Source organism: Chionomys nivalis, chromosome 4 (assembly GCF_950005125.1).
Source record: "Chionomys nivalis chromosome 4, mChiNiv1.1, whole genome shotgun sequence".
Taxonomy (NCBI): Eukaryota; Metazoa; Chordata; class Mammalia; order Rodentia; family Cricetidae; genus Chionomys; species Chionomys nivalis.
The window spans coordinates 34414296-34440331 of NC_080089.1; the positions used below are offsets into that span (position 1 = coordinate 34414296).

Genomic DNA, 26036 nt, shown 5'->3' on the forward strand with positions numbered 1-26036 from the left:
AGCTTCCCACCCAGCCCTGCCACCCTACAGTTCGACAGCCCCCCATGGCATTCCAGGTAGATGTGATGTGGTCACCCATGGCCATTGTCACCAGGCGACATGGCTCCTCCCGCTGTACCTGTGCCTCTGAGTTGACTTTCCTTACCCTCCCCCCAGCTCCCTGAGGAGCAGATCACTTGACCAGAGTGAGCAGTAGGTGTTCACACAGCAGTTGACCTCATAGGCAGACCAGCTGGTAGGACACAAACATGTCCTAGCCCGGCCAGCCGGTCTCTCTCTGTTTAACTCCCTCACCATGGGAGGGCACATGCTGGCTCTACCTACCTATGAGCTCACGAAGGCTCCAGAAAGTGAATTCTGTGCAAAATTTCCCTGCTAAGCTATGCCTTTTCCTGTTCCACTCAGGTAGCCTAGGTCCATCAATGCTAGAAATAGAAGTTGTGGGGATAAGGGACCAGGCTGGGAGAGGCCGTGGAGGTTACTCACTTCACCCAGCAACCAAGTTCTGCATATCCAGGGCTTATTCAGATGGAAGGCCACCCCCTGCCCACCTGGAGAGAGATGGATAACAAGTGCACACTGGGAGGGAGGATCTGTCCTGCACCCTTGGAGCCCAACCCTGTGGCCAAGACGGTGTGCTCTGCTTGCTACCCAGCTTTCCCGTCCCAGAGCAGAAATCATTTGCCCCCACTGCCAATGGGTTGGAGGCCACCCAACCACTGTCTGGCTTCATGTTGGATTCTTCCTGTAGACAAAAAGTCCACTCCATAACTGGTCCCACAGGACACAAAGGTTAGCATTTCCTGTCCCAGAATGGGACCACTCTCTGGGCCACTACACATAAATATCTACTGAGACCTCTCAGCTGTCATCTGGTCCCTCATCTTTGCACCTGGTTCTGCTTCCTGGACTCACATCAGGATGCTTCTGAGGCGGGAATAGTGATACGCAGCTGTAAATCCTGTACGCAAAGGGAAGAGGCAGGAGAATTACAAGTTCATGGTCAGCCTGGGCTATATAACGACTCCCAGAATCTTGTCAGAGAAATGGAGAGAAGAGGGGAAGAGGGAGAAGAGAGCAATGGCAAGGAAGAAAGGGAAGTTGGGAAAAGAGACATGGTCCCAGACCATCCCAGCTAACCTTCTTCTGCTCTCTATCTTGGAGTCAAACTGTGGTAACCCTGCAGCAGACACATTTGGTGTCTTCAAAGATGTCCTGAAACTTCAAAGAGCTACCAGCCTTTTGAAGTCTCTCATCACAGCACCCGAAAAGACTGGAGCTGGCCAGTTCACCTGTGAAATGTACCCTCTGCTTGCGGAATGAGGTGCAGCACCCACCAGCCTCCACAGAGAAATATTGGCTCCTGCCACAAAACGCAAGGAGGCCCGGAGAGCTCAAAAAGATATCAGGCCAAACTGAGATGGGAATTAAAACCTTGCCTCCTAATGAATTATAAATGCATCTGTTACCCTTTTCAAATTCAGAGATTTGGACTTTGAGGGAGAAAGACTTGCGTCAGGGATAAGGTTTTGACTCTTCTTAGGATTCTGGCAAGTCATGGATTTGGTAAATTTGCATGAGGTTGAAAGGTACATTTAAGTGGTTTTCTGGGATTCCCTGAAATGAGTACTGTGGCAGAAGGCTTACCTAGCATACTTCTGTGGCTTCCTTCCAGGGCATGCGGCCATCGTTTTTACGGCCGTCTCCCTTCACATCTGACTTGTCCTTGGGTGGGTGACCTGCACCTGCCTTAACTATCTTCTTCTGTGCCCGACTATCTCTGTGTCCTCCTCAGTCATGGTCACTCCTCCACCTCCTCCAGCTGTCCTTTAACAAGCCCAGTTTTATATGCAAAAGGCAATGTTCCTAGTCACCCTTTCCAAGGACTATGCTGGCGTGCCCTGTGTTTATTGTTTAAGTCTTTTAATACGGTGACCCTTTCTCCGGTGCCCTTGGATTTCTGCAAAGGCTCCAGGGCTCCAGACTGTGGGTGAGAAGGTCCCCACCTGGCTCACTTTTCCTCCCATCTAAAAACCACAGCACTCCTTGGAAGGTGGCTGTGCTGGGTGGGATGTGCTGGGTGGGAGCCCGTAGCAAAGCCAACGAGATCAGTTCTGGTTTCTATTTATGGGACCAGTGGGGACTCCGGTCCCAGGCTGGCTTTTGTGAGGCCGGGATGACTGCCTCAAGGTTTTAAATCATCTGAAATAAACTGCAGCATGGTCCTCCTGTGTGGAGTTCCTTCAGCGCCACCACTAGGAGTAGACCAGATTTCTGGCTCCCGGTGACAGCAGCGTGACTTGCCACAAGTAGGCTAGCCAGTCTCTCTCTGCCTCAGTTTTCCCATCTGTAAAATGAAGATACTTCTATAGGACCCTCTACATGAGGCTACTGTGGGGATTAAACTGCCTTTGCTAGCACCATAGTGCACCAAAACATACAGGCTAATCGAGCTGGCAACATACTGAGCAGAAGACCCTAAAATAAGGTCAGAGTCAGGAGTAGACAGAAAGCACAGAGCCCTGGGATGGGATGCCTCAGGAGGTCACCATGATTACGGGGTGCTAAGCTGTAGTGAGAAGCCAGCCTCTTCTGCAGCAGCGTTTAGAGGACTGTGGGACCCCTCTGACTGACTGCTGCTCTTCCTTGTCCTCCCTACTCAAGCCCTTCCTCTCTCCTACCCTGTCTATGCTGTGCTTCTGTAGCCAACACTTTCCTCAGGGGACAGAAAGAACTCCCTCCGGCTTTCCCACGCTTACTGCCCACCCAACATCCACCACCCGGAGCTGGACACAGACCTGACCTCCTGCACATGAGTAAGGGCTGTGGGTTTGTTTGTGGTTTGCTGGGCGCCCCTCTCAGGCTCCCTCACTCTCCTTCAGCCAGCCCCTCCCCGATGAGGCAGCTCATATCTCTCCTTTCGAGGTTAAACAGAGAACTATTGACTCTGTCCCTGACCCTACCAGTCTCCCTTGGCCCTGGTCCCTGAACCCCCTGTTGCCTCTGCTACCTCCTCATTAGTACTGTGGAAGTTATGTGGGTACCCTGTGCTCTGATGCTTCTGTTCTGGTGGAAGCTGGGAAGCTGGATGGAGCCAGGACACAGAACGAGGTTGTAGGGTTCCTCTTTCCCACTCAGTCTATGGGCCATCAATCCACCAGGGGAAAGAGGCAGAAGGGGAGACAGAAAGTTTTGTATGCAGCCCATGAGCATGGAGGGAGGCCTCCAGGAGACAGATTCCAGTCAATCAACTTAACTTTATTTCACAGTATAAGGACTACATAGGATTGGGGAACTTGGAGACAGACCCTGATTGCATTGGTGGCATGCTCCTAAGGCAAAGCTTGGTATGTGGCAGTGTCCTATAGCAGACTTCCTAGAATAAGTCTTCTGGGCAGGGATCTAACAGGAATCTGGTTTAGAGGCAATGTTTAGATAACGTCGGTCCTCCAGAGCCAAGGACATCCCCCAGCAAGGCTAAGTAGAGAGCAGGAAGCTTTGCTGGGGAGGGAGGGAGTTTCCATATTGCCGAGCTTAGAGAAGGCGGCAAGGTTGTGGCAGACTGTGACCTCTACCAGTCAGCAACTGCTTCCGACACAAGGTAGTAACAGAACAAGAGACTGGAGCAAGGCGTTTGTCTTCACACGTCTGCAGTTACCTACTGAGTACGCAATAACAGTCCTGGGAGCTCCGATGTACGAGTTCTCACCGCGGTAGCAAACTCTGGGGACAAGAACATTTCTAGATGTTGCTTCAACTTATTAATGAATGTGCCAGCCCTGTGAATCTGCGAGCGTAGTGTCTCCAACAGACATCTAGCACCAGCAGCTAGGGAACTGGCCTCCAGTCTCTCCTTGCTCCTCCCAGCAGGATGAGGTCTGAACGAAAGTGGGCTTCCCAGTGTCCTGAACCTCTGCAGGTGACCTCAGATGCCTTCATCTGTGATAGGGATAGAAATGAAATGCAGCCTCTAGCTCTCCATCCTCAAATCCATACAGCGTCACCTCAAGCCTAAATGCTGTTCTCTCTCCACTCTCCCTTCTGCCCTCAGGCCCCAGGAGATGTGTTTGTGCTACTGTGGGACAGACTGACTGACAGTCAGCTTACTGACAATGGAACAATCAGCCAAGAGAAAAGAGCCATTCAGCGTTACATGTCAGAGGTTTTAGTGCATGATTTGTTGGTCCTGTCACTTTGCCTGTGGTTGACACATCGTGGTGAGGCAAAACTATTTACCACAAGTCCAGGAAATGAGAGCGAGGAAGAGGATAGGGCCTACAACCCTTTCCTAGAACATGCCCCTGATAACCCAGAGACCTCCCTCAGGTTGCTACCAACTCCGGGAAACAACTAATGTAGGGACCAATCCTCGAAAGACACATGCATCACTTAAATCACATGTATACGCCTAACTCATCTACAGGGTTGTCAGATAAAACAAGATGTCCTGTTAAACGTGAATGTCAGGTGGAGATGCTAACACTAAAAGTATTTTTCTGAAGTCTACATTTTGGGGTATCCTCTGCTGAATCTGGGAACCCAAAACACAGTCCAACTCTGCTATTCATGGGTTGTGTGGTACTGGGCAAGAAATTTAGTTCCTCTCTTGGTTTCTTCACCTCTAAGAGGTGCATGATTACTGCATGTATAGCCTTGTTTCGAGAGCCAACTGACACTTATAAAGGATCCAGAAGAGCTCTCAGTATTCTGTAAGCCAATGTTCACTTTATGATCACTTCCCCTTGATTGTATCCAAGGGAAAGCACTATGTAGTCAGAGAAAACACAAAGAGATGACAAGACCTCTGCTCCAGAACTGCAGAGGAAACAAATCCACACATCAGTGTCACAGCTATGAGATGAGAGCTATGAGGCAAAAGGGAGGTGCTTGTGGGCCTGGGAGGGAGCTTGTTTCTGATGCAGTAGAGATGGGGCAAGGCACAGGCTACAAGCATCTCCTAAGCAGAGGCCAATCCCACTCTACAAACTGGGGACAGAAAGTCAAGTGTGCCCAAGGCTCGTCAAGCAGCTCACAGACCAGTGAAGCCAGCAGATGGCAGGAGCACCCAATGCCACATACACTAACAGAGAGGATGTTAAAGCGCCACACGTACCTGTGGAGACGGCACAGGGTCCCAAAGTAGGGCAGAGGCTGGAGGGGAAAGGAGGAGGAATTAAGACTGACTGAGAGAAGGACAAGAAGTTAAGAAGGCCAGGAGTAGCCTCTGGGCTGATAGAGGAGGATTACAGAAACCTGGCTAGGGTAGGCTCATGATAAGGACCCTCCCAGGAGGAGCATCCCAAAAGCAGGCTACCCTAGAGACAAGGGAACTGTCCAGTTCAGCTAAGGCCGCAAAGAAGAAAACCAGAGGCCTTGTAGCCTTAAATGCCCTCTTTGACAACCAGCTGGTTTTTATGGCCTTGGGAGCCATTGAACATATGAGTGGCAGAAATTGACTTCCAGAACTTTCCCCTGGCCATCGTGGAGTTAAGATGGATTGGAATGAAAAGAGAGTAGATAAATACTGGGAGTCTATTTCTGAGGCTAGACAAGAGCTCAGAACTCTGGGCAGCCAGACAGCCCGGGGGCTGTTAATTCGTTTTGCCAACTGAAAACACTATATCTGTTTTTTCGTCTATCAAAAATATCTAGGCTGACATTCCTACAACAAAAGGCGGGTTCTCAAGAGAAACTTGTAGCTAAATATTTAATATTTTACATGACAAGGCAGCCTTCAGAAATGAAGCCCCAAAGACCAGGGAACACTGTTTAGGGGTCAGTGAAGAATGAGCACCATGTAGAACTATGACGGGCTGAAAGCGGGTATGACCTAACGGAGAGCAGCTGGGGGGACTTAGCAGGACCTTTTCAGATCATTTTTGGACCCTGTGTAACAATTCTTCCTTTGAGATATGATGAACACCCTCTGGGGGGAAGGTGCCATGCTGTACTTATAGGAGAGGTAAGTCAGAGAAATCTTATGACCAGCCTTCACACAGAAGAGCTAAAAGTCAGCACGCAGACTTCTGCCATTTCCTTGGTTCCTAAGGTACCATAGCTGGGGTACTGTGCCTAAGCCCAGACCTTGTACAATAAACGCCCCCACCAGTGAGTGGATAGTGTGGGTAGGCCCCTCTTTTCATGGCACAAGCTCAAACTCACGCCTCTGAAGCCTGGTGGCACTCAGGCTGCCCTCTGTGAGGAGATAGGAGGGTGGCAGGATGGTAACATCATCCCTGAGGAGCAGTCCTTGTCCAGCTCTTAATGAAGCAGAGTAGGAGAATCAGAGACAGCCCTCTACTTCTCCAAGGGGCAGAGTCCCAGCTGCTCGGCCCATCTTCTTAACAGAGACCGAGCACAGACTGCTTAACCAATCGCATTCCACATCCGCCCATCAAACTTTCCCACGTAACATCCCTCTGTCCTGTCAACTATGGACCCTGTTTTTGTTGGTTTAGCCCCTTTTACTAATGAGGAAACTGAAGCACAGAGAAACTAAACCACTTGCCTGTGGCTACAAGCCATTGGCTGTGGGACTCAGGATCTGAACCCATACTAGCCTTCAGATTAGGCAAGAAAGGGGAAAACCAGCTGAGGAAGACAGAATTTGTCCAACAACAGTCATAGGGGATGCGCCATGACTTGAGGAGAAAAGGCATGATGAAAGATTGAGCTATAGCTCAGGAGTGAAATATTTGTCAAGCATGAGTGCCCACCCACTCATAAAAAAGGGAGAAAGATAAGGAGAAGAAGGGAGAGAAAAAAAGAGGAAAAGAAGTGAAAGAGGAAGGAGGAAGGGAAAGAAGAAAAATGAAAAACAAAACTGAAGAGATTGGCAGAGGCCAAAACATTTGACCATTCAGATGCCAGCGAGGGACCCTTAAAGGGTTTTACTACTAGACAGATACTCAAGCATAGAGGGGTGAGGGGGCGGAGTGATGTCATCATCACTTTGGAGCAGTGTAGAGGACCAGAGGAGAATGGAGGTCTTGGGGAAGGGCAAGGTATTTTAATCCAAACTAGAAACCATGACTTCCTGAGTCAAGAAGAGAATGTGGAAGTAGAAAAGGAAAAGACAAACCAGAGAGAAGTTTCAGAGAATCTAGCAGGCTGTCTAGGCGTGCAGAATGAGGGGCTGGAGTGGAATCCAGAAAGACGACTCTCGGCACATGGCTGTCTTCATAACTGAACGCTGAGGTCATTTCGCCAGATAGAATGTGGGGAAGGAACAGGTCTTGCAGCAGAGAAGGGGGGTTTAGATCAGACATGCTGATCTAAGGCCAAGGGCAACTAGATCTTGACTCTGAGGCTAGAGATGTGTCTCAGCCGGTAGAGCGCTTGCCCAGAATACATGAAGGGCGGCATGAAAGCTGCCGCCATGGTAGCACACGCTGCATTTCCAACCCTTCTTGTAGGAAGATCCGAAGTTCAAGGTATTCTTTCCTTACACAGAGTTCAAGGTTAGCCTGGGATACCTGAGACCCTGTTGGGGATGAGGATTCTGAGCTCAGATTCCTGCCTGGGTTTATTTTATCAGCATAAAGATGATAAGTGAGTAGACTTTTGAATGCATAGTGTGGAGAATGAGACATGCCTGGCAAGAGCAAATCTAGGGAGGGAGCCAAAACCAAAAGAGCCAAGGAGTCTGGGAAGATGACTCAGTGGAATAAGGGGCTTGCTGTCCAAGCATGGAGACCTGAGCTCAGATCCCAAGATCCCGAGTAAAGTGCCAGGTGTGGAAGCATGCCTGTAACCTCAGAGCTGGGGGGGCGGGGTACCAGAGACAGGCTCTATCCTAAACAGCAAGCTCTAGATCCAGGGAGAGACCCTGTGTTAAAATATAAGGGAGGTGGCTGGAGAGATGGCTCGGCAGCTAAGAGCACTCATTGCTCTGGCAGAGGACCCAGCTTTAGTCCCCATCCATGATGTGGTGGCTCACAACCATCTGTAACTCCAGTTCCGGGGGATCTGATGCCCTCCTGACCTCACACACACCATATGTATGTACACATAAATACACACAGACAAATACTCACACACACACACAGTGTGTGTGTGTGTGTGTGTGTGTGTGTGTGTGTGTGTGGAGAGAGAGAGAGAGAGAGAGAGAGAGAGAGAGAGAGAGAGAGAGAAGAGAGAAAAGATTCCCAAGTCAACCAGGTCAAAACTATCATTGTAAGTAGTCTGAACTTAAACGCTCAGTGCTCTTCCTGACTCTGCCTTCCGAGGTATATGCCACCACTAATATATTTTCTTCTTAATATTTATCCACATTGGAGTTTCAATTTATTTATTTTATAATTTTCACACCAGGCCCATCAGTTTGTATCCCTGATGTTTATAACAGAGCTTGACACATAGTGGGTTTCCCATATGAATTTTCTAGGGGGGAACATTTGGATAACACTAGAAGGCTACCCTGAGAAGCAGGTCCAGGCTCTTAATATCCTGCCATTCTAAAGGGTGGCCAATGGGTGGCAGATCTGTGTAAGTGAAGAAACTCGCAGCTGGCATTGCCTGTGACTCAGACTGAGTCCGCAAAAGTGAGCAATCTGGCTCTGGCCTGCAGGACTCTATATCCATTCCCTTAGCAGATGTCGCTAGAGCACCAGCCACAAACCTGGCCTGGCCTGTGCTTTCTCCGAAATCCAGGTCAGAGGAAAGCAGCAAGAAGGGTGGCGGCGGTAGGGGGGAGGGGACGAAGATGTCTGAAAGCCCTGCAGGCAGAGGCCAAAGCTACCTGGGAATTACAGGGTCAAGATGAGGACAGGGACACAAGAGGCTGCTGAGCAGGGCTGCTGAGCCACAGGGAAGATCTGTGAGAGGCTCCCACTATAGAGAAAACGCCTTAGTATCCACAAGCCTTAGTCTGGATTCTGATTCCGTTACCTTCAGTTATACAGTTTTACCTAAGCAATTTTCCTCTTAACTCAGTTTCCTCGCCTGTAAAAGGGAGGTCTGGGTAGATCCTCATTCAAAGGGAGTTAACAATAAAACAAGAGTTGACATAGCCAGCGCCTTTTACATAACCACAAAGCAAACTTGGCATAACCTGGTAGCTCTTTACAAACCCTCGCCTTGTTCTTTATGACATAAACCTAATCTTAATAACCCCATGAGATAAGTAGTTTTATTACTCCACTTCTCAGATAAGAGGGCTCAATTTGTCAGGTTGTTTAACTTGTATATAATAATAATATTAAAAAAGCTCATAAAGTGATGAGTCTCTGCCAAGTTCGGCTAGGCAAACACACACAGCACACTGTGTCCTGTACTACATGTGCTGCACTGGGTGCAGAGAATCCAGGACCAGGAAAGTTACTGTGGAGAGGAGAGGCAGAGAAAACAGATTTTTCCCTAGGACATGCTAGATGTCAGGCAAGAAAGGTACCTAGAATACTACAGACTAGAGGTAGGTGTTACTTGGCCCAATCGGAAGGCTGCTTGAAAAGAGGGACCTCTTAGTTGGTCTCAAAGGTTGGGAAAGCACAGCCTGGAAGGAAGAAGGGGCTGGAGAACTCTTACGACCTCAGCTAAAGAGCTAATATTTGCAGAGGGCCTTCTCTACAACAAAGGTCCTTTGGCTTCATAGACAGTAAAGGGGCTGCCTGCTCTCCAATCTAAGCCAAGAAAGAGTGGAGACAGCAGTCCTCCTGCTTCGCCCTCATCCGTCTGTGAATTCTTCTAGCAGACCCTAGAGCAGGGCTCCTCAAACATGGATACGTCCAAATGTCCCGGGTCTTTGCCAAGCTCATGAGTGAAAGTGAAGCCTCTACAAGTAACTGGGGTCTCACTGTGAGCCCCAAGAGAGGATCTGTGTCTGGCATTCTTCACTATAGAATCCACAGTTCATGACACCAAGAAGATGTGAAAGGAACGGAAGGGGCAAGGTTGTATGTAGTAAGACGAAGAAGATTCTGAAGATGTGACAATTGACCCCAGAGACCCCAGCTGTTCTTCTCCAACTCCAGTCAACACTGAGACTCATGGCACAGACCCAAGCTGTTCCCTGGTTCTTTCCCAGAGCTTCTGGGGCAGAGGCTGGGGTAACCTCTGAAATAGGAAGTACATACTGCCAGCAAACCTATATTTTCTCAGCCAAGTATCACTGAGTTTACCCTGAGCCTTCTCTCGAGCCTGTGAATTGGGCAGACCAGGTTGCTGCCCCTACTCTGCTAAGATGCCTCATGATGCCCCAAGGAGACAGACTAAAACCCACTTCGAATTTAAGCCTCCCCAGTTCCAGCCCCCTTCCTAGGAATTCTATAGAGGTTCTTCATATCTACTTAGTCAGATCAAGGAAGTACTTTGCTCACCGCTCCCCTGAACGAACACACCCATGGGGGAGTAGGGGAAGTCATGAAGGGAGGAGGGGGGGGGAGGAAGGAGAGAGAGATAAAGAGATACTATAAAAACATGGACCTCATAAACCAAGGTCCACACTTCCTCCCAAGGGAATCTTTCATTACTTACTCAACAAATGTATATCGGGGGGGCCTCTTTGAGTTGGTTACTAACCTGGGCATAGTGATGCCAGGAGGGCCATGGCAGATGAGATCTTTCCTATTCTTTCTTGGCGCTTCAGTCATGAAGAAGACACAGTGAGAAGTGTAAATGGAAGGCCATGGGGCTCTTACACAGGATGGACAGGGCAAGCCTCTCTAGGGAGGTGATGTTGAAATGGCACCCTCATGGGCCCTTAGGCAGAGGAGCTGATGGGCTAGGACCTGGGGAAGGAGGAAGATGGATGGACTGGTGTCTCAGGGGCATCAGGAACCATCATGGGTGAAGGTGTTTGTGGGCAACTCTGAACCCAAATCATCTTTCAAGTACAGTAGGGAGCCCTGGGGATTTCAAGACAGAATAGGGACATGACCCATTCAAGTGTTTCCTAGACTACTCCGTTACAGGACGGAGAACTCACTGCTGATCAGGTAAAGGCCTGCTCTGCCCCCCAAAGCCTAAGTTCCGTGAGTTCCGCCTTGTTGGTTGAAGGCAGGAAGAGCGGCTGGCTGGCCTCCCACCCTTCCAGCTGCCACACAGAACCTTCTGTGTGGATGCTGCTGACTCACAAGACAGTTGTGCCCAGATGGCCATCTGTGGAGCCAACCATCTGGGTTGACATAGTATCTGAGGAATTCCTGGAAACCCAGCCAGGAGTCCACTTGGGTGATCATCGGACTCTGGAGGGAACATCGTCAGCGTCAAGCCACGACTGTACCTGGGCTATTCAGAGGGTTTGGCCAAGCTGATAAGTCAAGGCCAATGAGCCAAGTGAACTTAGCTCTGTACAGTCAGTCAGTGGACATCGAGCACATTCTGGACACTCCAGAATGGGCAACAGCCCTCCATCCCTAGTCCCAGGCAGTCCTCCATCAAACTGGCATTGCAAAAGAAGAAAATAAAAACCTAGTCACAAGCTCCAGTTCCAAGTTCAAGACTATCCCAGGAGAACTTGAGGCTCAGGGGTGTTTCCTCAGCAACTTCTAGATGTAGAATCCTGTTGAATGGAGGGGGGGATTAAATTATCAAAAAATTTAAAAGCTTTACCTCCCTGGATAAATCCACTTCCTTCCCTTCTTCCTTCCTCCCTGATAACTTCAGGCCAATCTTTTTCCTTCTCAACTGTTTCCTTGTGTCGATGCAGAATTTACTGTGTTGTGTCTCCCCAACCTCTAAAGAGGCCCCCTTGTTCTCCACAGCAAAGTTCGGAGAGGGTTTTCAGGGACTCCCCACCCACACAGAATGAGAGATGGGTGCCCCATACTGCTCACTGCAGCGCAGGTACCAGAGAAAGGTCACAGCAGGGAGAGAGATGCTAGGCACTGCCCCAAACCCTGGGTGACAGGAAGGTCAACTACAAAGAGCTACCACCCCTGTGGTGGGGACCCATAATAGGAGGGTTTGCTACTCCCCTCTGTTCAAGCCAACTGGGCAAGATACGTTCACCCTGGCCAGTCCCGGGAGTCAAAACCAGAGATGGCCTGGGCTCCACCGGGTCTTCGCCAGGCCTCAATCCCCCAACACTTAATGCAAATTCAGTTCCTGACTGACAACAAGAGCAACACCAAAACAGTCAACTATTTTTATCTCCAGATTAATCACCAAAAGGCTAACGCTTCCACCTTCCTTGTGATTAAAAATTAGGAGACCAAACTCTATAGTGCTCAGGATAATAACCAAGCCTGTGAGGGGATGTATGAATAATGCATTTCCAGGCCTGGGCTTCTCAGAGACTTCCTCCCCTCCCCACATGGCCCAAGCAATGGGCCTCCATCTGAATGGAGAGGTAATGAGTAATTCCCCCCCCCCAAAACACACCTCCCATCTGAGCTACAGCTGCCAAGAACGAGTGTTAATTTCTATTCAGCCGATAGCCCCCAAACGTCCTCCCTCCTCACCCACCCCACCCTACCCACCCTGCCCCCACCCACCCCTCCCACCCCCATCTGGTGTGCAGCGAGGCGAAGGCCAATCAATAATGCGTGGCTACATGAATAAGCAGCATGATAACCGCTTATTTGGGAAGATGTAATCAGGACCCATTCTGAGGGTGGATGTTTGTGTGTGTGAATGTGTGTGTGTGCCGGAGAAACTCCCACAACACAGCCCCCGCTCCGCTCGCAGCTCTCCTCATCCCCAGTCCTGCTAATGCAGTCTCCTCAAACACAGCACTGGTGAAGCAAGAGAGAAGGGAGGGGAGGGGCCTGTGGTATGAGTTTCTAGGAAGAACACTCATACACTGACACACAGTCACACTCACTCACACACACACCTTGATCAGAATATAGAACAGCTCTAGACACCAAAGCCAAAAGCCCAGACTACTCAAACATGGTTACTCTCCCACATCCCAGATGGCGAGCTCCTCACTCTGGGGTCTCATTGGTCAGAGAGCATGCTGGCAACAGGATTGATGAACCATCCGAGAAGGTTGTCAGACAGCCCACCCCACCCCCCCCCCCCCGTCTTATTTCAACATGTGTCAGGAGTGTTCACAATTTCTGCCTGAGGGATACTGCCTTGCTGTCGTCCTCTGATCCAGGACACCTTCTGCCATGCATGTCTCTTGACCCATCATTGCAAGTCAGCAGATGCCCAAAGGGCTAGGTGGTCCTTCTGCTCCGGGACCAGTTGTTCTAGTCCAGGTCCAACTCGGGAACGCAAGAACTCAACAGGAGCACCCAAATTTCCACAGAATACTGCAAGTCCCAGGCCTCACTACTGGAGGGGCCAGCTCAGCCCCACCGCAGGAAGCTGAAATCCCTTTCATCAGTCACTAGTCACACCCCCATTGATGGAAAGCCTTAATTAACCCCCCTTTGCTCTCTGGCCACGCCTACCCCAAGGAGGCCACAGGCACTAATAAGAGGGTATAGTGGGCACAAGTGATCGGTGGTTATCTTCGGTGTCCAGCCCATACCCCCATGCCTCCTCCAGCCTGGCAGCTCCAGGGCCTCCTGGAGAGGCCTGGCTTCAGAGCTATAGCATGGAAGGGTTAGATAAGGCCAACTTTCTCCCTGGGCCAGGATCTTCTTGACATCCAGAGCTGGTTTGGGTAAAAAAGTGGTCCCATTTCCAGCGGCCCTACAAAGTTGAGGTTCCTCAGGAAATGGCTCTGCTGGGCTGTTAGAACTGAGCCAACCATCTGTCGGGACCATACAAGGATAGGTGAGGTGACTAACTTAAAGGTTTGCTGCTTTGGGTACTGGCTTAGCCAAACATGGGACCCTTCTGTCTGTTAGAGAAGTCCAATGGACTAGATCAGGAGCTGACAGAAGAAAGGAAGGCAAGCAGGTTCTGCAGCTGGGAACCACTGCAAACCACAGGCATAGGCGTTTGTTTGCCCAGGGTCAGGTTGGAAGGACGCTTGCCCTAAAAGCCCATAAAAGACCTCTGCACTAGGTCCTCAAACCCTGAGGACACGCCCACCCTCCTGACCTTCATTCCTGAGAAGTGCAGAGTTCCCACCTCTGTGTGTCAGGTGAGTCCCTGAGCCCCTTCCAGCCTCTAGGGCTAACATAATAGATCCTCTCAGGCAATGACAGAAAAGATAGAGGTTCCTCAGGGGACAGTCTCTTCAGATGGTCTCCATAGAGCCCTACCTCCTGCATGGCTTGTTCATGGAACTGTAAAGGCCTGAGAAACTTAAATATGCCCAGAAGCACCAGCCTCAGAGGCAACCATGTGTCTCCTGGCTTCCCAGAGTCTTCTTAGTAAATAATAATTGATTACCTCTATACCTGTGCATCCTACAGTGTGGCCTTCACGGTAATCAAACATGGTTCATTGGAGCCAGCAGGTGTCTCTGCAGATGCTTCAAGACATGAAGTTCAGTGTTGGCCCTGCAGGGACCTTGCTCCACAGGGAAGGGGACAATCCCATATCCATTCCCCTTTGGCACTATAGATATGGGACCACCAGTCACTAACCACACTGTTAAGTGTAGAAAAAAAAAATAAGTAACTCCTTCTGAATGGAAATCAGGGTTTAAGATCTACTCTAAAGGACAGAGCTCAGGAAAGGTCAGGGTGGAAACTCCAAAGGACCAAAGACACTCCCTGTCACCTGTCACCTGAGGGAGGGGACCAGGCTGATCAAGGGTCAAAGGTGAAGCTCCGAGCCCCAACTCTGCCATACTTTCACCATGTGACCTTGAATAAGTCCCTTGGTGGTGATTTTCAGTTTCCAAGTCTATGTAATTGTGATAAAAAAAAAAATAGTGTTTTTCCTTCAAAACTGTTGTGAGAAATGCAACAAAGCTTGACAAAAAAAATATTGAGGCTAGATTAATGGTTCAATTATTAAAAGCGGGTACTACACTTGCAAGAACAGAGTCTGGTTCCCAAGACAACTATCAGGCAGCTCACAACTGCTTGTCACTCCAGCTCCATGGGGTCCAATGCCTCTGGCCTCTGTGAGCACTGCCACTTGTGTGCACACACACACACACACAACTAAAAAATAGGATCCTAGGCCAGGCAGTGGTAGAGCACACCTTTAATCCTAATACTCGGGAGGCAGAGGCAGGCAGATCTCTGTGAGTTAGAGGCCAGCCTTGTCTACAGAGCAAGTTCCAGGACAGCTAGGGATACACAAAGACACCCTGTCTTGAAAAACATAATAATAATAATAATAATAATATCTTTTAAAAGAAATAAAAATAAATCTTCACTTTTTGAAGTTGAAAATAAAGATCCTGCAGGTCCCTGGTATCTCAGTTGCAAAGTACAACTTCTTCCAGGTCTGTGAGACTAGCCAGGGACACCGCCTGTGCTCACGCATGCTTGTTCCTGCCGTGAAAGATGAAAAACAGCACATCCTTTTACTGTTACTATCATTGTAATACAGAGGGCGACACTCTTTATCAAAGTATAACAATTATTGCTCATCATCCTCTGCCACGTCAAGCAGAGACCTACCCCAATCTGACCTCTCTGCTCCTCTCCCCACAGTGCCACCAGATGACCCCATCATCCTAGGGGGGCCTGTGATCAGCCTTCGAGCGGGGGACCCTCTCAACCTGACCTGCCACGCGGATAATGCCAAGCCCGCAGCTTCCATCATCTGGCTGCGCAAAGGAGAGGTCATCAACGGGGCCACCTACTCCAAGGTGAGCGGGAGGAGGAGATGGGGATGGGGAGTGGGGGATGGGGGATGGGCAGTGGGACAAAGGATAAAGGGCGGCAAGGGTGGAGGGGCCGGGCACATGGGGACCAGCTCTGTCTTCCTCCGTGAGGAAGCGCCTCTGTTGTTTCGCTCTCTCCCTGTTTGTTTGTTTGTTTGTTTGTTTGTTTGTTTTATTGGTCACTTTAGTTCTCAGACTGTTTCTTCCACTAGCCTCCCTGCTTCTGCCGCCTCATCTTACCCCCTGACTAGCATAATTATATGTAAAAACCCTAGAGCAAGATACGGTCAGAAGAGCAGACTTGAGGCAGAAGTAACCGGGCCTAGAGTCCTCTGAATAACTGTGTGCCACCCCCGAAACTCCTGTGTTGAAACCATAAGCTCCAAGAGAGTGGAAATGGAGCTTTGGAAGGTGGTTATGTCATAAGGATGGTGCATTCATGATTGGAATTAGTGACCTTATAAAAGAGGCCCAAGAGAGAAGAACTCTATCCTTTCCGCCATGTGTGGATATTGTAAGAAGTTGGATACTTACAATGTTGTTTGGCCCTTGCCATTCCCAGTCAGTCTGCCCTGTCTTGGGCTTCCTAGCCTCCAGGCCCGTAAGAAATGAATGTCTATGGTTCTGCTGCTGTCCAGCTTACAGTTGTTTGTTTGTTTGTTGTTGTTAAAAGAGTCTGACTTGAAAAAGACTTTTTTTTTCAGAAAATATAGTAAGTTAATTTTTTTAGTATATTTCTCCCAAGTGTTGTATGGACTGTACCCATGCTAACAAACTATGCATTGTTCATCTGAAGTTCAAAGTTAATAGGCCATCCTGTGTTTTAATTTGCAAACTCTGGCCTGCTTTCCATGGCTGCCTAATAAGATGCCGGAACAGGGACCCAGAAGGGCTAATCTAAGCCTCGTGCCCTGATGTACTTGCCTGTGGACCTGTCTCTAACTCACGCGGTAGCACCCGGAACCAGCCCCTATGGTACTCTTTCACTTTGTTTCCTGTCTTTTACAATGTTTTGACAGCTTGCAGTCTCAAAGACCCTGGGATATGAAGCCAACCCAGGTTAACCAGTCCCCAGAAGGAGTTAACTTACTGTTCATTCTTTGGCCCATCTAGAGGCCACAGCACCATGCTTGCTTTTTTCTTTCTCCTGTAGTCTAGAGTGGTATCTCCACAACCAGGAATCAGAAATGGCAGATCCCTCTACAGCCAGAGCCCACTAATGCTAGTCAAGCTAACCAACCCTAAAGCTGTGTGGCCCCTACCGTGCCTCCCATCCCTTTCCCCACAGCAGAGGTTCATCACACACACGCCCTCCACTCCCAGTGGCCCAGTGTGGCACGGTTTGCCATGCCCTTCCTCTTGGGGACTGTGAATAGCAATCCATCTCTGCAATGGCCGTGGCTCCCTAGTCTGTTGGCCTCACTGTCCGTGAATATGGTCAGAAATAACCAGTACCACACACCACCCCAGGAGACTTTTATGCAGGCCCAAGCGGGGTTTACATCTTGCAGATGTAAGATGAAGGAGACCTTTGGAGGGCCAAACTCGTCTGTCTAAAGACAGAAAACAGACTTTGAAGGGAACTGTCTGTCCTAGGTGCACCAGGACCAGAACCAAGGTGTCCCTTCACCTAGATTTTCTTTCTCGGCCTCTCCCAGAACAGGCTCAGATCTCTATGGGTCTGAAGAAAACCACCAGAGGCTAAATCAGAGGACCAGGCAAAGCAACCTCCAGGTTCTGAGGTTGGGGTGTAATCTTTCAGGGCCCTGACTCAGGGTCCTCCGTTTCAGACGGTGTCAAGACACATGTTTGCTCTTCAGTTCAGATGTCCAGCTGGCTCCTCCCCATGGGCCCTACAAAGACAAGAAATGACTTTTCCATCCACAGAGGATGTAAAGAAAGGCCTTTTCTATTCTAAGGACAGTTCCTTCCCATCCCAAACTGACTAGACTGCCAACGGCGGCTGATCAAAGTTTGGCGTACTGCGCAGTTCCTGGGGCCAGATCCCCAAACAAATGGTTTCTCTTAGACCTGAATCCACCCTAGGAACAATGCTTTCTCTTGGGAGATAAGTCCTCTGCCCACATCCTGGGTGGAGCCACACTGTGAGGACAGCAGGAAAGGCAAACACACAATCCAGGAGCCAAGGTCATCCAGAGGAGGCTGGGAAGGAAGGGAAGGGTGTTCCTACATTGGAGGTGTCTGTCCACGGTCGCTCTGAAGCTGGGCCAGCCTGACCCGCCCAGGATATATGAACAGAAGGGGACGTGACTCATCTAGTGAAGGCAGGGGTCAAGGTCACTCTATGAGACCGATTCCAGGCTAACCTACTCAGAAGGTCCACACAACGGGTGCCTCAGCAAGCCTGGCATACTGCCTTTCTGGAAAGGATACTGTATGCCAGTCCTTGCCCAGTTCCACTCTGATTCTGACTGCCACAAAGGGAATGGCAGCCAGGCCAGATGCCAGTCCCTGCCAGGCCCTGCTCTCTGTAACTCCAGGCAACTTATTTCCTGGGCTCAGTTTCCTCCTCTGAACATGAAAGCACAGGGAGAGACACTCAGGAAGGGCTCTAGCTACCACAGGCTGTAAACCCATGGATTGGAGCTCAGTGCAACAGCAAGCATTCCAAAAAGAGCCATAGGCCCAAGCTGAAGAGCTGTCGGAAACTGACACCCACCCCACCCCATCTCCTCCCAGGAACTCTGTCCAGGCCATTCCTTCTCCAGAACTGCAAAGACGATTGTCACCCGCCAAACAGTATTTCTGGCTTAGTTACAAAGGCAGAAACATCAGAGGGAGACAGAGAATACACAAGTACACACCCACAACCACTCAAACACAGTCTACAGTGAAGTCCCCAGGAAGCAGCCATGACAGATTTGGACCTAAGGCCTTCAGCATTTACCACTCGGTGGCAGTTAAGTCCACTGACGCTGGGAGGCCTAAATGTGAGTCCGGCCTCCACCACCCTCTAGCTATGGGATCTAAACTTTCTATGTCTGTCTCATCCTTATGCTGAGGGCATCGTTAGCACTCGGGGACACAACCAAGAAACCTTCCTGGCAGACTGAACCTGCAATAAATACAGCCGTTGGGACCATCACCGGTCCTCTGGGTCCTCACAGCTGGCCATTTGCATGTTCTAGATCCTGTGGCAGTGTCCAAACGTCAGGCCACAGAGTCCTGCAGGCCGGGCTCCCATCACGTCATAATGTTGCCTTAATCGCTCCGCCTCAGTTTCCCCAGCTGCAAAATGGGACCACTTGTTAGGGTTATTGTAGGACTCAAAAGAAATCACATACCAAATTCCTTATAGGGCTGGTGAGACTGCTCGGCAGGCAAAAGCATTTGCTGTCAAGCCTGGCTACTCAAGGACCCACACGGTAAAAGAAGATTACCCACAAGTCGTCCTCTGACCTCCACATGCACAGTATGGCATGTGTGCACGTACACGTAATACACAAACAAACACACAAATGTAAATTGCTTACTTTGTTTTGTTCTGAGACTGGGTCTCACTACGTAGCCGTGGCCAGCCCGACCCTGACCTTGCAGACCAAGCTGGTCTTGAACTTAGAGAGATCCGCTTGCCTCTGCCTTCCCAGTGCTAGGATTCAAGGTGTACACCACCATGCCCAGCAAATGGAATTCTTTCAAAGTTCCTTGTAAGGAGGATGGAAGAGAGGAAGGACTCTGCATTAGCAATTTTTCTCATTGTTGCGACAAAAATGCCTGACAAAAACAAAGAAGTAAGGTTTATTCTGCCTCCGAGTTTGAGGGTAGCGTTTACTACCTATGGTAGCGAACTGTAAGGGAGGATAGATATACCTGTGGGGAAGGCATGGCAGCTGGAGCATGAGGCTGCTTGTGTTGTGTTCTGTCTACCTAACATGCCCTGCAGAGCTTGTCCCTGTGGTCCAGTGCTAGCGTGAGTCGCTTGGCTGTGCTGCAACTATGCCACTGCCTGCCAGATCTGCTGAAAGAAGAGGGGGAGGGCTGCCTCTCTCCCCATCACTTCACGGACACACTGTCTAGGGAATCCGGGGACAGCTGGGATTCTCCCTTGTTTCTCCTGCTTCTCTGGGCCTGATACAAAACTAGATGTCACAGGGCACGCGTCTGAAATGCCAGCCAATCTGCAAACCCTGGGAGGGAGGAACAGGTGATAGAAATGGAAGATGAGTATGGCCTTAGCCAGAAGGGAAACCTTTCCTGGGTGCTCTCTTCCCACTTCTGCTACATCCCCATGCAGTGTGATGAGGCTCTGACTTGCTAGGGGCCACAGAGAAAATGCTGTTGTCTTAGGAGATACAGCCATCCATCCCCACATCTTTGTTTTCTCCACTCTGAGGCTACCTGCCTACTCAAGGAGTCGACAGCAGGTGGGGGAGGTGAGTGGGGAGGGAAAAGAGAGAAGGCCTTGTTGCCAGGCAATCAGGCCTGCTCAAGGCTCTCCAGGCTGTTTGCATATCAATGAGCAGCCCATATTTAGCGCCAGAGTTGGGGCACCCACACACTGCGTTGCCTTCAGGCTGCCCACCTCTGAGGGCTCAGCCCGGCTTTCTACTGCTCACCAGAGGCCCTGAGAGGGTCGGAAGGATCTGACACCTACACCGGGCAACTGCCCCAAGAGTGTTCCCGGCCCCCAGAGTCCAGCCTCTCAGGCCAGTGCTGAGAATTCAGATGCCAATTCACTGACCTCAGGACTGGAACAGTGAGGTTACGGGCACAAACAGGAAGCTGCACTGGAGCCAGTTCTCTTCAGATGGGCACCGGGAGCCTCGCATCCTCACTGAAACTCGTGAGAGAGTTCCTTAGGTGCAGTTACTGGGCAGAAGCCTGTGAATGCCCACAAACAGAGGTGGGCACACACACGCAGGGGAGAGGTGAAAATCCACTCTCGGAGAACTTTGCTCCAAAGCAGTCATTCCCAGCCACACGATGCTGTCTATGCAAGATCCACAGCTTTCAACTTAAAGGGAAAAAGGGATGGTTTATTTTGGAGCCATTTCGAGCAACCATGGGCCAGGGACATTGATTTTGGTTATCCCAGATTTTTAACTCCAACTCATGTTTCATGAAGTTTTTATAGTTTCAACAGAATAAAGACAGTCACCAATGAAGGCAAGTTTAAAATGAAGGCAAATTACTTCGGTGGGTACATCAGAGAGGTAGGCATAGTAAGATGGGTATACTTCTCTATAGGCCCAAGATGTTATCTGAGCTTTTGGGTTGCAAACTAGTGGTCTGCTAAGTTAGCAGATTCTAAAAAGTTTATCTATTAGTCTCAGGATATTAGTTCTGACACAGGGCTACTAGAATCTCTCCACCATACTGAAATGCAATCAGTCTCTGCAGACACCGCTGACTTTCAGGAATTTAGTTCACAATGCCTATCTGTTGTATATATGCCCGGTACCTGGCCCCTATCGGTTGGTATGCCAGCATCGCTGTAGATGCTCAGGAGTTACCATCAAAATCTCGTCAATAAGCCTAGGTCCAGAGTCTGATGCCACACTAGTGCCCACCACCCTCCAATGGTTAGTCAAGAAACTAGAGACACTGTATAATCCTTCCCCAGCCCCAACCCCAGAGCTGATCTGCAAGCTAGTGGAAGCCTCAGTGCCTGAGGTGTGACCCCAGAGCCAGACTCCCTGAGGAGAAGAGAAGGGGAGAGAAGTGAGGGGCACAGGGGTGAGAGAGACAGGGAAGCCGGTCTCTGATAAGAATCAGCAAATGATAGACAGTCCCACTTGGCTGACACCTTCAAGTCCACCAAGTCTCAAGACCTCATTTGCATACAAGAGAGGTGATAGAGATGACGCACAAAGGAGGAACAAAGCAAAAGATAAAAGAAGGAAGAAGCTCAAAAGGGAATGCGGGAAGGGGAGCAGTGGGCAAGGGGGACCTGGATACATCCGTCTACTCCTCATTCAAACACAAAACTCAAGATCGTCCATGGGAAGGAAATCACACTTAATCAAGGGTCAGCCCTGAAAAGATGAGGGGACTGTCATCTTCCATCATCTTAAGAAGCACGGGTACATGAAAGGCCTTTTTAGAGACGAAAAGGAAACACTATAGGACAATAGGCAAAACCGCCACGCTCTGAGGGTTCTGCTCTTGAAGCCACCATGGGCATCCTGGATCTTTAGACATACATCTTGGTTTCCTACCATGTAAACCTCACAGCCATTTACTCACTTTTCCAGAGCTGATGCACAGGACCAGAATAGGAATATGCCACCCACGCCCATTCTGGGGACATCCAAAGATCACCAGACGTTCTGGGTTCCATCAGGCTAAAGAAACATCCTAGTCATTTGGGTGCATTATTCTTTGGGATTTAGGGTACAGTGCAAAGGGAAAGGCCATAGAAAGGGGCTCTGCCCAGAACTGCTCCCCGATGGAGCCCGCAAATTACGCCCATGGCCAACTCGCATCCCTCTGGGCTTGGAGTCTCTCTGGCTTCTCTCCCCATCGTCATTCCACAGCTGTGTTAGCAGATCTGTCTGAGGGGCCGACAGACACAGCCTTCTCCGTGGGGCTGCTGCCCAGGCCCTGAGCTCTTTCGAGAACTGGGGGGTCAAGGCCAGGTACGCAGCCGGCCTTCTGCGCCGTGGTTTGCTACTGGGACACTCGCCTTCCCCTCGTTTTCCTTTTTGTTTAATGAACACATCTTCCTTTTTTTCTCTAATTAGGTGGAACAAACAACTTGAACCAGAATTTTTATTTCCCAGAAAAGCACCCGCCTGGACACAGTAAATATGTCATTAATCATCATTCCGAGGCGGAGGAACACGCTGGGCTAGGGAGGAGGAAAAGCAGTCAGAAGGCCTAATTAGAGCTAGGCCTCCCTGCCCTCTCGCACCCCCACCCTCAGAGCCCCACTCCCACCACCAAGCCCTGGGCCCAGCCCTTGGAGGGGTGCTTGGCTGAGTCAAACTTATGTAAATGTCCCTCGTTAGCACCTCAGAAAAGGAAAGGATATAGAGGAACAATACACACCCTGTCTCCTCCCCTTCCCTCCCCTCCTCCCCCCATTCTACCCGGAGGTCTCATTTTCATCCAGGAAATTGTTCTTATCATCGCTTAGCTATTTATAGAGGTGACGAGGTCTGCTGAGCAGCCCCAAGCCAATGTGGTAATAGGGTGCAGGCTGTAGCTCCCTCTGCACACTGGCTTTGGTTTGGAGCTAAAATACACCCCCCTCTAACCCTGTTCTGGGACCGCCAGTTGTGCCTCTGGCCCAGAAGCTGACCTGCAGACCATGGGCTACTAAGACTGGCCCTTGGACCCCTGAATCAGGCCACATCCCTCTCACTAACCCCTCTGCACATGGTTAAGGCCAACACCCCTCCTGCCAGGACAGAAAGTACTAGAAGGCTTCCAGCCCCAGAGCCTACATCTGGCCAGCTGTAAAATTACAGGAGAAAGTCCGAGGCCGCTCTTATGTTCCGTCTTCTTCTGATATAGACTGGCTTGACCTACAGTAGAAATCACTTACCCAGAGGCTCATGCCACGCTCTACACATCCTAGAGGCCACAAGCTTGGCCCATGTTAAGAAGGGTCACGCTGAGCTGAGGACATAGAATATGACCGCAGCCTGTGAGCTGCTGTCAACTTGCTCAGTCACTGGCCTTTGCCGGACTCGATCGCTGTGTTGCCATCTGTAAGGCCCAGGTCCGTCCTCGGGGTACCTACTCTTAAGTGTGAGTCCCCGTTCTGCCCGGCAGTTCACTTTGAACTCAGCATTGGCTTGCAAAATACAGATGATGTTTCTTCCTTGCAACAAATCTGACAACGAGGAAAAAAAAAGTCATTGTTATTTTAGGAGAGCTGTTCAGTAAGTAGAGTCAGCTATTCCTTGGCTCCCGTCCAGGTAAAACAAGGTTGCAGCCTTCCCTGTAGGATGTAAAGTTCCTTCCTAGAGGGGACATCTTTAAGTCTGAACAGACTCCAGTGCCACCCGCCATGGCCACTCAGCCTGCATTCTTTGTCCCTCTGTGTGCCTATCTTTATGGCTTCCAAAGCGATGGGGAAGTCTCTGGAAAGAGGGACAGAAGAGTGAAGGGGGTGGCAGCCATAGAGGAGGAACCAGTTACGGGATAGCGCTAGGCTCCAAGAAGAGAGAGCAAAGACCCATGGCTTATGCTCATGTCTTGGTTCAGCTGTCGTACGGCACCACAGCTTGGCGCTTACTGCACTGTTGGGGCTGTGGAGGCTAACAGGTCTGAAGCCAAGCTGCCAACTGGGCTGTGCTACTTCAGGGGTGCAGAGGCCTTCCTGGTCTCTCCTGGCAGCTCCCAGCATTCCTTGGTTTGTAGAAGGAGCATCCTAACCTCCGTCTTCATCATGACAAGTTGTATCCTAAGTTGTATCCTTTCTAGGAAATGAAACTTTCAGAACCCAGGATGGTCTCATCTCAAATCCCTTAACGGACTAATCAGCAAACGAATCCCCCTTCTACAACAGGGGTAGACACAAGTGTCAGAGGGCAAGGTCCACCCACTGCAGAACCCCAGTACTCCTTCCACCACTACCACTTGAGCAGGAGTTTGGTAGTTTTGCTGCCTGGATGAACCTTGCCTGTGTCCTCCCTTGTCAGACGGAAAGCGCTGGCACCGGCCATGCTGTGGTGTGGATGAGATTTAATGAGATGAGGAAGTGCCATGATTTGGGAAGGTGCAAAGGCTTACTTGGGGAGATAATCAAAGGCAGGTAGTGCACACAGACTGCTGATGTCCTACCTGAGCCTGCTCTTAACTCCTTCTCTCTGTCTACTGCAACCCCTCCCCTTGCTTGGTATGGATCCAGAGTCACCAACATCGGGGTAGAACACAGAAACCAGTTAAGTTCTAAGGAGCACCTACCTACCCAAGGTCTGGCTTCCAGTCAGCTAAACCTGGTTTCTGCTGAGCTTTTGACTTGCAAGTATGGGCTGTTTTTCACACAGCATGGCAATCTCTGTAGTTCTTTTATTTTTTCTTCTACCATCCAGCATTCAACCAGGTCAAGACTGTAAGGGAACTCCCCCAGGAGTTCCTACCAACACTCGCCATCCACAGCTCTCTGTTTCTTTCCCTCCCAGGTCATCTCATTTCAGTAACACGAGACCTTCTATTCCTTCACCACCTCTTTCCCCAGACTCTACTTCGCGATGGCAAACGTGAGAGCATTGTCAGCACCCTCTTCATCTCCCCGGGAGACGTAGAAAATGGGCAGAGTATCGTGTGTCGAGCCACCAACAAAGCCATCCCTGGAGGAAAGGAGACCTCAGTCACCATAGACATCCAGCGTGAGTACTGACAGACTCTGTCCAGCCCAGCCAGGCTCGGGGTTGGAACCACCCCATATGAATGTGTGTGTGTGTGTGTGTGTGTGTGTGTGTGTGTGTGTGTGTGTATGCAGGTGCACAGAGGCCAGAAGAAGGCAGTCAGGGTTCTTCTCTACCAATGTGGCCTATTCCTTTGAGGCAACTTCTCTCCCTGAGCCTGGGTCTTATGTTTCCTATGGCAGCCTAATGGAGTGTATTAGCTCCAACCATCCTCAGTTCTCTGTTCCCCTTGAAGCTGGGGTTACACGTGGATGCTGGATGCCCACCTGCTATGTGGTGCTAGGATCCAAAAGTTCATCCTCGTGATGGCACAGCAAGTGGTTTCTAACTACTGAGCCGTCTCTCCAGTCCCCTAAAGCTGGTGGATTTAACAATGCTTTCTCACAGCCCTGACAAATTTTGGGCTTCTATGTGCTCTGCTCTCCAGAGTTATAGGGTCCACGGGAACCACGTCTTAGGGCTCTCAGAGTCCGCTTTCACAGCCAGAAGGCAGAAGTTCCCTCTTGGTGACACACATCCTAAGTGACAACCTTTAAAGTACAGAAGGAAGAAGAGATATTTGTTAAGTCTTAGGTAGGGTCTGAACGTCCTGCCAAAACAGCAGGGGTCTGGGGAAGGCTCTACTTTCCACTACGCTGCCATTTTCTATGAACAAACCCCCACCCCCACCCTTCTGCACTCAGAGACAGTGGGAGCAGAGAGTTCTTACCAAGCCCAGGGCTAGGGAGATCAAAGAAGCAGGAGAGAAAGACCTAAGGCAATGCTCCTTGCCCCTGGCCATGATCCAAGCCTGGGTCTTAGCACCACCCAGCCAACAGGTGAACAGTTGTGGCTAGAACAAAGCCCGGCCCTAGAAAAAAGGTAGGGCGCTAGCTCGGCATGTGGTCCAGCATCCAGACCAGATCTGTCACCATGGAACTGGCTCAGCATGCGGGCCAACATCCAGACCAGATCCATCACCATGAGCTAGGTGGCTCTAAACTTGTCACTTCACTCTGATAATTCCAGTTTCTTGTTTGACTTGCTGATGCCATCCAAGGTCTCTTCCTATTCTAGGAGCAATCAAA

General features: G+C 50.0%; 1 protein-coding gene across 5 annotated transcripts in view; it reads left to right on the forward strand.

The window, feature by feature from the left end:
- The window catches only part of Kirrel3 (kirre like nephrin family adhesion molecule 3), a 555253-nt gene that overhangs the window by 497176 nt on the left and 32041 nt on the right, over nt 1-26036 (forward strand). For all 5 annotated transcript variants that reach the window (XM_057767795.1, XM_057767794.1, XM_057767796.1 and 2 more), the window contains exons 5-6: nt 15456-15613; nt 24780-24930. In XM_057767795.1, coding sequence (XP_057623778.1) covers nt 15456-15613; nt 24780-24930 — 309 coding nt within the window. The remainder of the gene's footprint in view (nt 1-15455; nt 15614-24779; nt 24931-26036) is intronic.